Source organism: Syngnathus scovelli, chromosome 18 (genome assembly GCF_024217435.2).
Source record: "Syngnathus scovelli strain Florida chromosome 18, RoL_Ssco_1.2, whole genome shotgun sequence".
NCBI lineage: Eukaryota > Metazoa > Chordata > Actinopteri > Syngnathiformes > Syngnathidae > Syngnathus > Syngnathus scovelli.
Genome location: NC_090864.1, coordinates 8,239,262 through 8,251,856, shown reverse-complemented (window position 1 = coordinate 8,251,856; position 12,595 = coordinate 8,239,262). Strand labels below are relative to the sequence as shown.

The 12,595-nt window shown below is 40.8% G+C and overlaps 1 protein-coding gene across 4 annotated transcripts in view; it reads right to left on the bottom strand.

The window, feature by feature from the left end:
* Nucleotides 1–1,869: 1,869 nt before the first annotated feature.
* nrp1a (neuropilin 1a) overlaps nt 1,870–12,595 on the bottom strand; it is a 35,747-nt gene continuing 25,021 nt past the window's right edge. The window contains exons 9-18 of one of the 4 annotated variants that reach the window (XM_068648740.1): nt 11,299–11,443; nt 8,896–9,227; nt 7,941–8,085; nt 5,961–6,071; nt 5,661–5,711; nt 4,455–4,604; nt 4,059–4,336; nt 3,880–3,976; nt 3,736–3,789; nt 1,870–3,490 (exon numbers count right to left, since the gene is read on the bottom strand). In XM_068648740.1, the coding sequence (XP_068504841.1) occupies nt 3,204–3,490; nt 3,736–3,789; nt 3,880–3,976; nt 4,059–4,336; nt 4,455–4,604; nt 5,661–5,711; nt 5,961–6,071; nt 7,941–8,085; nt 8,896–9,227; nt 11,299–11,443 (1,650 nt within the window). In that variant the 3' untranslated portion in view covers nt 1,870–3,203. The remainder of the gene's footprint in view (nt 3,491–3,735; nt 3,790–3,879; nt 3,977–4,058; nt 4,337–4,454; nt 4,605–5,660; nt 5,712–5,960; nt 6,072–7,940; nt 8,086–8,895; nt 9,228–11,298; nt 11,444–12,595) is intronic. The other 3 variants (XM_049748573.2, XM_068648742.1, XM_049748574.1) reach the window with 3 other exon arrangements.

The window sequence follows — 12,595 nt, the reverse complement described above, 5'->3', positions numbered from 1 at the left end:
AGATAAAGGAGACAAAAACACCTCCAAAACAGCATGAATTACACCAGTGAGCAGAAGGAAAGCAACAGAAGAATAATGCAAATGCCAAACAGCGCTGCACCTGTCCAGCAATAAAGGCTAGGGACTAAATAAACAAAATAAAAATAAAAATAAAAAGCACAATTACCTTGTAAGCCTTCTCACCACATTGCATATACTCTGATGCGTGCATTCCTGCTTCCGCATGTCATCCCACCTATGGAGGACCGCAAGTTCCAAAATTAAATAAACAAATACACCAGAAACTATTTAAACAAAATGTTATTTGTGAATGAGAATTCAATATGACCCTAAACGCATCAAACCAAACTAATAAATCCACCAGTGAATCATTAGATCTCATTGATTAAATGTTTCATTGAATAATTAAATATGGGATTAATTATTTCTATTTTATTAAAATGTCATAGTCATGTGTTGCAGGGTATCATGAATTAAGTTAATGACATTTTTAAGCAATCTGATGTGCCACCAAAAGAATTTAAAGTGAGTTAAGAAGCTTCATTTAGACAAAAATTACTGCTACCATATACTAGCACCTCTGTGGAATTTCAAACCTTATGAGATTATCATAATTATTTTTTTGCTTCAAGTGATTGGTAATGCAATACCAAAAGAGGCCATCCCAATATAGAGGGGGGGGGGGGGGGGGGGGGGCTGATTTCAACTAATGACAGGCTACAAGGAAAACCAACCAACTCAAGTTTACATCAGTGTCTCATTAGTGGTAAGTACGCGCCCTTTTCATGATGCAATCATTTTGACCAGTCCAGTGGCGGTAAATCCTCACATCACAGACTTAGTAATTTATTTCCAACTTATTTCAAGGAGTGCAAAACATACAAAACAATCCTCAGCTGAAATACATATTCTAAGTAATGCCGTTTCTTACACCATTTTCTAATAAGTCAGTATTTTTGAAAAACACTCTCTTTTAAGGCGTTGCTGTTTATTCATTATTTTCTACAACAGCAAATTACAGAAGCAGTATTGAAAATAAAAGTAGTATTTTCTTGTTTTATTAAAAAAAAGCACAAAATTGTAATGACAGTACAAAGTGGGGCGTTAATATGCCATTATAATGTAAGGGGGGGCAATCTATAATTCTTTTTTCAATAATGAAAACATCCCGGTATTTTACATTTCAGAATTATGTCAGATAACCTGAAATTATATATAAAAACATGAAAGATATCATCACTATATGTGTTTTTTGTTCTTTATTTTTTTTCTTTTTCCTTGCAAATATTCGCTATAAACACATACGCTTTTCAAATATAATATTTATCAGTGCAACATTGTTTCTTTTGAGTCCACGCTACAGTATTCTTTACCCCCTATTTGAGCAGCAGATGTTGCTGAAGCTACACTTGTTTTTTTTTTTTTTGTTTTCTTTCCGAGACAAAAGCGCAGACATTATGATGTGTAGCCATGGAGCAACGTGTCATTTTCAATCTAAAAGGAACAAACTGAGAATGTCGTCACCACAGTACAACACGCAAATCACACAACTACAAAAGATGTAGGTATGCCTTCGAGTTCTCGCTATCATTTTTTTTTTTTTTTTAGGGGGGCAGGGATATAAATCCAGCCAGGAATATTGTGTTCTGATGCTGTAAAGTTCATCCCAAACAAACAAGAGTCTCTGGGGGGGGGGGGCTTTACCAAACTTTGGTAAAGCCATAGAGGGAGGCTAGGTAAAGTCAATTTGGTGGCTGTACCCAATCCCCGATTCCAACCAATGTTCTATTCTACTCAGATCACCTCTGACATTATTATACTTACTGCTTTGTGTGTGTGTTTAAAGTAATTACTATATAGCACCATTCATCAGTTCACCCCTTTTAATAGATTTCTATCAAGAGGGAATCAGTAACAAAGTGCACACAAGCTGCATTGTCGAGATAGCTTTTCCGTCAGTGAGCAATCAATCCACAGTGACATTTAAAAGTGGTAAAGCAAAAATGATTGTTGCATTTTTTTTGGTATGTTGGTGACTCTACCAAGAAAATCAGCAAAGCTACATGAGAGCAGAAGATAATGCAATTAGTTCATCGCTTGAGTTTTTTTGTGTGTGCCTTTTTGTTGTGTGTTTTTTTTTTTTTTAAACTCATTCATCCATCGGTGGTTTTAATGAAGTGGGTGTCGTGATGACAATTGGCCCGAATGCATGTTGAAATTGCTTTAACATCGTCACGGTAATGTTAAATGAAACGTTAACACTGCACCATCCACAAAACAGTCAGAGGGATTGTATTTACACACACACGCGTGATTTGCACACAGACACACAGTGAGGAAAAAAAAAGGCATATTTTTTTTCGTATCACCTTCTTTAAAAAAAGACAATAAAATATATTAAAAGTTATTTACAGTGTGTGGTTTTCAGACACAAACAAGTAAAGCACTATGATGTGATAGATTGAAAGATCCGATACCGTTTTGCAGGTATGATCATGTGCCCCTGTTTTCTGCCCTTATAAATAAAGCCAAGTACAGCAAAAAAAAAAAGAAAAAAAAACCCAGTTCAAAAGAGGAGACCATCCGATATGTACTAAAGGCACTATCAGAACCATAAATTCCCACGGATGCGACTCATTCTGGAGTGAGGGGAGGTTAAAATGGGTACATATATCAGATTTATGAATTATGAGCACACCCTGTATGCCATAGCTTGGGCAAATCGACAGTTTTGCCAGATATGGTTCATTTTGGATATTTCATTTCAAAACTTGAAATTTATCGCCTTCATGAACTCAAAAAAAAAAAAAAAACTCCAGAAAATGATAAATACTCTTAACATTATTAATAAATTGGTCTCAACACCAGCATCCGATTGTAAAAATGAATGGAAAATCAAAATAGAAAATTAAAATTTCATCTACGTATCTGTACATCTTTTTTTTTTCTTCCTGTATTTATTTTTGTACACAGTGTCCCCTACTGGTAGGTTCTTTTTACTGCAGCTCCTGAGAAAAGCGTAGATTAGTTCAAACCTCCCGTCGGTTCCTGAATCTGTCCCTCATTCGGAAAGCTGAGGGTAACGGGCGCTCCTTAGAGTCCACCTTCTCGTACGAATACACGAGACGTAGCTACAGCGAGTCCCGTGCACGCTCTTCAAGCTGTGCACGTTACACAGTCACATGAACGAGCCGCTTCGGGCCTCACGCCTCCGAATATGAGCTCTGTACATTGAGTTTGTCCTTCTTTAACTTGACCCCGTCCACCAGTTCAAAGTTATAATTTTCCAGGGCTGATAAGTTCCTTTCTGACATGCCGCCATGCGAGCAGGCGCAGTAAAGGACAACACCGCAAATGGCGCCCAGGAAAACGCCCAGGGCGGACATAGCGATGATGGTGATGAGAATAGGGTCGAGTGTCTTTAACATATTGCCGGCTCCGCTGATCTGGTTGGTCTCCACAAAGTCGGGATATTCTGTGATCTCCTCAACTGCAGAAGGAATTGAAAAAAAATGAGCTCAAATATAAGAAACCATAAAGAAGATATAATTTTATTATTATAATAATTTTAGAAATATAAAAAAATCATAAATAAATTATAATTAATACCTCTATTTAAATCAACCCTTCAAAAAATACAACTGGTTCATGAAGCAAATTTGAAGCTTCATTTCCCACTGTTTTAATCTTAGTGGTTCTACTATGCACAAAAACAAAAGTTCAGAAATAACTTACTGATTTCATTAAAGTGATCCTCTGGCAGCATTGGTTCGGTAGGTACATCTGGATCTGTCAAAGCAAAAAATGTATTTCAAAATTTTGCCCAAAAAGGATTTACACTCCACAAATGTTCGTTTTATTCTCAAAATGAAAAGTCACCTTTGCATTCTGTTGCAGTGAGTCCACTAAGAACCTTAATGTCATCCACGGCGATATCTCCCCAGCTCTTTCTCTCTACCGACCCTTCAATCACCACCTAGAACACAGAGATAAAAAGAACAAACAGTCAAGCTCCCGGAGAAGTTGATTTGTTTAAAATGCAAAGTAATTTAATTTACCTGATAGGGCCAATTAGTGCGTGGCAGGAGAACACGACCTTCCCTCCAGCGGTTACCCTGGTGACCGCTGACGGTCCACAGCAAGATGTCAGCGGGTCCGTCGACAGTCTGTTTGCGCTGTTTGATATGTAGTGTACCAATATGTGACCCGAACATGTGGTACCAGAATGACACACACAGGTCCGAATCGGGGGAGATGACCTCCGGGCTGACCAGCCGAGACACCTCTGTGTCTTGTGAACCCGTCGCCAAGGTGTAAATGAAATTTCCTGAGCCACCTATTGGATAAAAGAACGTGTTACAATATAATATGCTAAATTATGTGTGTTTATCGAACACAATATAAAATGACTCCATAAAATAAGGGCCAGTAAATATATATTGTATGGTCCGCACCTGTATGATCCATATTGGGTCCAGTATTGAGGGTGGGGGTTCCGCTAGACTGGATTTGCCATCGAGAGACAGTATCCTCAGAAGTCCACCTGCAGAAGGACGGGTCATTGGCCCAGCCAAAGTCGCAGGCGAACCAAAGAAAATCTGCAAATATATTGAAACAAATATATAAAATTTCACTGTAAACACAAGAGGGCAGCAAATAGCTACGAAAAAATGTCCTTGCATTCCCCAGCAGCTGAAAATTAAGAAATAATTATTTATTGCAGTATACACCTAACCATTGCTAGAATAATATACAAATGTATTATCGTGTTTTATAAAAAAAAAAAAAGTTACTGGCTTTGACACATTGGAATGAATCCCACAGAATGCGGATGTGGGACAAGAGGACAAATGAGTTGCTGGCATGCTGTCTATTTGAAAGCTCCATTCAATAGTAGCTACCCACAGAGATTTGTGGATTTTAATGAGAGCAGGGACCTGAGGTTTGAAGACAACTATGGTAACAGTGCAGGGGCCTCAATGGCCAACAATGGCATTCTTCATGAACACATGCCACACATTGAAAGAGGTTCCTTCCATAGAGGCCAGAAAATATGTGGGTGTTCTTGCTCTGGGTCTTTTGTTCACATTGGATTAACAAAGATGCCTGAAGATGTTTGGGATGTTATCTAAGGTTTGCATCAAATTCTCACCATTTAATGGATTTATATTTGCACATACGAGAAAAAAACACTCAGAACTCAGAGCCAGCGATGGTCTACCGAATGGTCCATTAGTCAAGGTCACAGCAGGGCACAAGCTCTCAGCTGGTTACCACCTCATCTAAAGAACCTTCTATAAGCAATATATGAAGTTTGGCTTCCTCAGATGACCGCAATTGCATTGTGTTCCTCTTTTTGTGTGCATGTTGATGCCAGCCCGGGTGATTAGTGAATACGCTGATGCAGCAGCAAAGCACCAGTGCTAATCATCTTTGCATCACATATCCTCACCTCCTGCCTCAGCATGGGACTCTGAGGGGCTTATCATCAACTTTAATAACGTACATACATCAGCGGAGGGAAGATTTTATGAGCCACGATAAAACGGAATGCAAAACAAACCATGAGTAGGTAAATATTTGCCCATGGTGGCAAAACACAATCAGCGGAAAATATATTCAGTGTTAAATCACGGAATCCGTAGTGATTAGAAACGAACCTGGGACGAGATCGGCTGCAGCCGTTGTGGTTTCTGGCATTGTTGTACTACCTGCAATAAGACATGACGAGGTTAGCGAGAAATTAAGGTGGTTAAAGGACTTGAGGAAAGGTGAGCGATAGATATTTTGCATCGTGGAGGATTTAGGTGGGAGTTACTGTTAGAGTTGGAAGACGGCAAATGGGTGCATGCATGTGTGTCAGGGCTGCCAAAGCGAGCAGGAAATGGGGCTTTGAATTAATGAGGTGGGGGGGGAAGAGGGAGGGGTTAGTTGCAGACTCATGTGGGCGAAGTTAGCACCTGTGTTATCGTAGTCATCACCTGTGCCACTGTGGCAGTTTGCTTGGTCGTCGTCGCATTCGTCTGACGGGGACGAGGTCGGGAGAGTCGTGGAAGGGGGGACCGTGGGAGCTGTGGCAAACAAAATACAACATTGATTTTATGTTTCATGTTTTTCTGACACCCTTTTGCTGTTTTTTTTTTACATCTACCTTTGTAAAGGTGTTTATAGTGTTACCGTATTTTCCGCACTGTAAGGCGCACCTAAAAACCTCCAATTTTCTCAAAAGCCGACAGTGCGCCTTATATATGGACCAATATGGATTTGTGGATGAGGACTAATTTATTAAAGTAAGCTTTACGTGTTTATTTTGTGTGTTGTGTGATATTAACGTTTGAGCAACGTTGAGTTATTGATATATTATTGTTTTCACTATTTCGAGTGCTACTATATTGTGATTGCATTAACGTTTGAGCCACGTTGAGTTATTTATTCTATGTGTCTTATATACGGACAAAATTTAAAAATGGGCCATTCATTGAAGGTGCGCCTTATAATCCAGTGCGCCTTATAGTGCGGAAAATACGTCAAAGGCATTGTCCGAGCTCAAAACTTTGAACAGGCTTTCAGATGGTTATTGACACGGCCACACTGGCTTGTCATTATGATCCCGTGACACTTTGTTGTGGGTAAGACTGCAGATCCGTTCTTCTTTTCTACACAACCCATCCGGCATGTGTGTGTCCCCATTCCGGCGACAGTGTAGACACACACATAATATAATGAATGGGTCTCACTATTACAGAAGGAGGAACGAGGAATAGGAGAAAAGATGGGATGTATAGATAAAGACAGACATAGATAAATTGAACTAAACTCCACGCACGTGTGTCGTGTGTGCATGTGTGTGCATCCTCTTCTTCCGTTGGATGAAATATGAGGCAGATCATCCTCTGTCAGATTCAGGGTGGAGAAGGTCAGAAATGGGGTCACTGCTGCATCAGGGGAGCCTCTCACCGAAATGAGGATTTAGCTCGGCCGCTTATGGGCTGTGTGTGTGTCCGTGCACACATACACACAAACTGCACCGTTGTATTTATGCTATAGTGTGTCTGGTTTGGTTATGCTTGTGTGTGTGCACGTGTGTTCCCGTGTTTGTGTGCGTTTGGCATTAAAACTGAAAACAAGCATTATCATCTGACTAAAGCTGCTGTTGGGAGTCAATGAGGCTTACAACAAAATGGGCAGCCCTGAAATTCAATATGTAAATCCACTTAGGCCTAGCCTGCTACGCATTCTTATATTGCTAAGCTGTTGCTGTGCTATCAGCTTGGAGAGTAAAAAAAAAAAAAAAAGCTAATTTTAAAGATAATGTGTGGGGCCCTCGGAAAGAACAAAGAACGCACAGGAGCTTGCGTAATTTGATGGACGCCAGGCTGTTATAATCCAGCTGGACCAGGTGGGCATCTATCCGACCCCCCCCCCGACAAGAAGTGACGAGCAATGGGGGCAGCTTTGATGAAAGTGGGAGACAAGACAAGTGTCCCTTGTGGGAATACGTAACAGCAACTGCACAGCTGTGAGATCAACAATCCCAAGCCTTCATGCACACCTTTAAATAACTCAGATTGTTGCAACCATGAAGCCACTCATGGTCACGCTATCGGTTGGGATGATAGATGTGCTCACCTGTGTGTATTTCAACATCGACTCGAAATATGCGAAATAACACACAGGTCACAAGTGCATCTATGCTACTCGTTGAGTGTAGATGGGAAAGATAAGGTCACGATGAGTGAACGCATCATTACCGAGAAACCTTAGCACAGCTGGAAACGTCATTAGCATGAGTGGGAAAAAGGTTTCACTGTCAATGGCACTTTACCGCTATTGGTGGCAATGCCATTACTGCTTTTAGAGAAGTCATCACCATGGCGGAATATATTTTTCTCGCTTGGATAAAAGTGATACTGCTGACTGTAATTTGATGGATTGTTTACCTTCAATATCACAGCCCAGGAGCTCAAGTCGAAGGCCCATTCCGGTCGCGGTCGCCCTATCCGGGTAGATTCGGATGAAGCGGGTTAGTAGCGGTTCCACCGTCCTCAACTCGGGAGTGTCGTAGTTGCTGTTTCCTTCGAAAAGCTGACAGAGGAAAATGAAAATAAGAAATAAACAGAAGGTGGCTTTTTTTATTTTAATGTACCGTAGTTTCTGCACTATAAGGCGCACCGGATTATAAGGCGCACCTTCAATGAATGGCCCATCTTAAAACTTTGTCCATATATAGGATATATACATTTGGCCCGCGGGCCGGACTTTGGACACGCCTGCTGTAGTGGCTCAATATTGGCCCATATATAAGGCGCACCTGATTATAAGGCTCACTGTCGGCTTTTGAGAGAATTGGAGGTTTTTAGGTGTGCCTTATAGTGCGGAAAATACGGTACTGTATATGTAGGTACATGCTGGGAAATACATTTAAGTTTCTACAGTAAGATGGATATTCTTTCCACCCTTTGTGCCTCCCCCCCTCCTCCCCTCTCCCTTCAGCCTCTCTTCAGGTGAAGTTTCTTGCATCCATTGCAAGAGTTGAACTGTGTGAGTTGTACGGAATACTAAAAGGAAAGAGCAGTGGGAATAACTCTTGGTGCTGATCCTCAATTGATTCAAGTCATGACAGAAACTTGCTCGCATTGACTCGGGAGAGACTTACAAAGCTGGGAAACAGTACATTCATTTTAATTAGGACTAATGAGCTTGGCGAACAAACACAATGCCCTTCAAGGTAGGATTTGGATTGGAACTGCGGCCGAAAGGACTAATTATTTCTTATTTTATTTATTTCATTAATTTTATTCATTTTAATTCTATTTTTATTTTTATTTATTTATTTTTCTGCAAGCTGCCTTGTATACATGGTATTCATATAAAAATACGGTAAGTCATCTTCACCTTTGGCTTGTTTCCGTTGGTGTCCAGAACCATCCTCCACTCAGACCCATTATTGCTGTGGCCAAGGCGGAACTTCTTCATGAAGACCTTGTTCTCACGGTGCTTTCCTCCCTGAATGATCATTCCCTTGACCACTTTCTCTTCCCCCAGATCCACCTGTAACCATTCCCTGGTGAAAGGCTGGGGCTGAGGCAGCAGGGTCCAACCTGTCCTGCTCGTCAGCAGACGAGCGTTGTCCGGGACCCAACTCCGGTCCGTGTGTGACGACGCTGTGATTTGGTTGTCGGTGATCAAACCCGATACCATACCCAGCATGCCCGAGCATGGGTACTCTAAGAGAGAAAAACAAATAGGCACAGTTGAGATTTATGCAGTTGTTGTCACTCATTGTGATGCTATTTTCTTCCCTGCCTACAGATCTCATGCATTCTAATTTTTTTTTCCACCCCGAGGCACTTGTCTCCAGGCAGCCAATTAAAAGCCTCCACTCAACTGGTGCTTCCATTTCCTGCATTCTGGAGGCGCTCTTTCTTTTCATTTCTCAACAGACGTGTGTTTAATCTCACACATAAAAAAAAACAAAAACAACACTTTGTTTCATCCGCTGCTGCACTCATCTACCTTCTGCTCCACAGGTGCAGACATCTGCTGGGCTCTTTTATCCGCTCATCCTTTTCTTGTTGACATATTTATACTGTATATTTAATTTTATGCAAACAACTGATTACCAACTTTGGTCAACTTTTCAAGTTTATACTTATAATAGTGTGACTGATTATGAATGGTGCATTTTTTTACTAAATGCATTCCTGTTCTCATGTGACACATGCAATAATACCGTTCCCATTTACATGACACAAAGAAGAATACACTTAGTAGCTTGTTGTAATAAAAAGCCCCTCCTCCTTTTTGAGTTTGACCTCCAGCATATTCCCAGATGCCGAAGCGGAGACCACTTGTAAGCACAGAGGAATACATCCATACATTATTATATATTTTCTGTGTCAGCAAGAGACAAAGTGTCCACTGTGTTGGAGCACAACTAAGCAGCCTAACTGCATCTGGGACAAGCCAGCGTAAGAATTGGAGAACAAGGCTTCATTCAGACTTTCTCTGGTCATCTTAAAGCAACTCCTATGTAAGACCCGTGAGAGAAATCTCAAATTCTGTACTCTGTTGGTAGAAATGTGCTCGAAAAGGTCTCCATAGAAACTCATTGCAAATAATCTCAGCTAGAATGACAAAGAACTGTGGACTTCTGGAGTTGTTTAGATGAACGGGTGACATACTGGCACACCCAGAGGAACAAACAGTTAGCCCAGCTGGACATCCACAGCTTCATGTTTTGTATTTTGGGTTCGGGTGGAGCCTCAGCGGTTCATCACAGAGGCTATATTTATAAACTCTGGGCGGAGATTTTTGATATTAATGACAAGAAAGACTTTATGATAAGCCCTGACCACTTCTGATGTTTGACTTGTTTCTCTAATAAATACCAAATAGTTGTTCCAATAAAAACTAAGGATGCACTAACAAACTCAGCGTACCACAACACTTTATATTTTTAGATCCTGTTCCGCTATCAGAAATTGTTAACCTCAAATAAAAAAAAAAGAGTGAGTCATCGTTGTATACAGGCCACAAGAGCCTTCCAGCTCCTATCCCGCCACATGTGCTGTACTAATGCAGTCGAGCTGGCAGTGTCTTCTGAGCACCCAGGGGTGTGCTGACGTCATGTTAGAGGCCCTGTGGTGACTTCAGTCCTGTGATGTGTTTACCCCGCTCTGCTCTGGTTTGGTTGTGTTCCCGAAAAACACACAACGCAGCTGCAACATTGATATACCCACAATGCCCTCTGCAATCATACAAACAGCCACTCGTGTTTCTTAGATCAATATATAGTGAATCCTAAACCTTCTTTTAGCCGAGATACCTGTAACTAAAAACGGGGAAAACGGTTTTTAATATGTCTCAAGTGCTTTACACCGATGACTGCATATTCTCACAAAGTCCTAAGCAGATGTGGCTGTGAACAGAAAAAAAAAAAAAAAAAGGCCAACACAAGATGAGTTCTGGCCAAAATCAAAGCTCTGCAAAAAAAAAGACTAGCTAAAAAGAAAGACCAGCTCAACAGGAGGAATCGGAGCATATAAAGCCCACCCCTCTGTCTGCCAGCTGTTAGCACCATTTATATTTTATGAGCTACATCTAAAAACAAGATAACATGAATTGCTAATCTCACAACAACTACTACTTCACCAACCTATCGTACCTTTCCATATCCGTCGAATTTCAAATATAAATGACAACAACGATATTTTTAGTTGAAGCTTTAGTAAGAAACGCAACAGAAAAGCATGTTTGCATGCAGGTCGGTCACGAACGGCTCGGCTCTGTACTCACCTGATATCTTACATCCATACACTTCAAAGCGCAGTGCGATGCCTGTTTCCCAGGTAACGGGACGGATGCGGATGAATCGCGTCAGAGTGGGTTTGGGTATCATCGTCTTGGCAATGTCTGTTGGATTGGTGTTGCCTTGGAAAACCTGAGAGTCAGAAAAAGGGAAGAAAATCATTTCCTGCACTTGGAATACTTTAAAAATATATAATATTATTATAAATAAAATATAATAAATAAAATATGATTATTTATTTATTTATTTATTTATTTATTTATTTATTTATTTATTTTTAATATTCGTAATATTTTTTTAAAAAAGGTGAGTGAAAGGAACGAAAATTTGGATACCCTAATATGTCTGACATAAAATTGTTACATATTTAATCTGATGACGATAATATTCAACTAGTACGTGAAAATCCACATGACCCCCAAAGGTTTTTGGCCTGAACTTTGCCGGCTCATAAATAGTTTACCCCCGTCTCCTGCGCACCACATGTGGGCTACGTCCTGTGAAACCCGAGGAAGTATTCCCAACACTATCTGGACACAATTGACCCAAGATGTCCCTTTTTCTGTCCTCCAACTCCAGTTTTGTGAATGTTTTACTGCAGTGTCTTGTTTAAAGGTCAGAAATGGCACAGCTGATGTCAGAGTATCATCCTTGGGGTATTCACTGAGTTTACTAGCGGCATTTATGAAGCCTGACCACCCAGCCGAAGAGTTCATTCCGGGTAATTGAATATTACCAGTGACCATACGATCCACTAACCTCCTGAACTTATAGAGAAGCAGAGATGAGCAAGGTGGATAGATAGAAAAATACACAGAAAATTACTTGACCTATGCAAGGGCTGAGTCATTATCTACTTCCAAACATGCCAGGAAAGGACTCGCAACGAAACAACTCAGTCTAAATGTCATCAGTCTTCCCCTTGCTAAGTGTAAAGTTGCTTTTTCTACAGAGCAAAACTGCAAACTCAGCAGGCAGTAAATGGTGCCCATTCTGTCTAGAAGCACTTTAGAGTTGGGAGGGGGGGGGGGGGGAGTCTTACTGTGGCACCTTGCAACCAGCACTTTACACACAAGGGTCAGTGTACTTAAGAGAGGACCAAAAAAAGGAAGTAAACTCAGTGGTGTGTGTGCACAAACTTGATGGTTGCTAGTGAGAAAGTGTCACTTCCACAGTCTTTCAAAAGTATTTACACGTCAAACATGCCTCGCTGACCCTAAGGACACCCACTTTGCTGGTTGCATCCAGATGGAAAAAAAAAAGTTTGACCGGCTGATCAGCAAT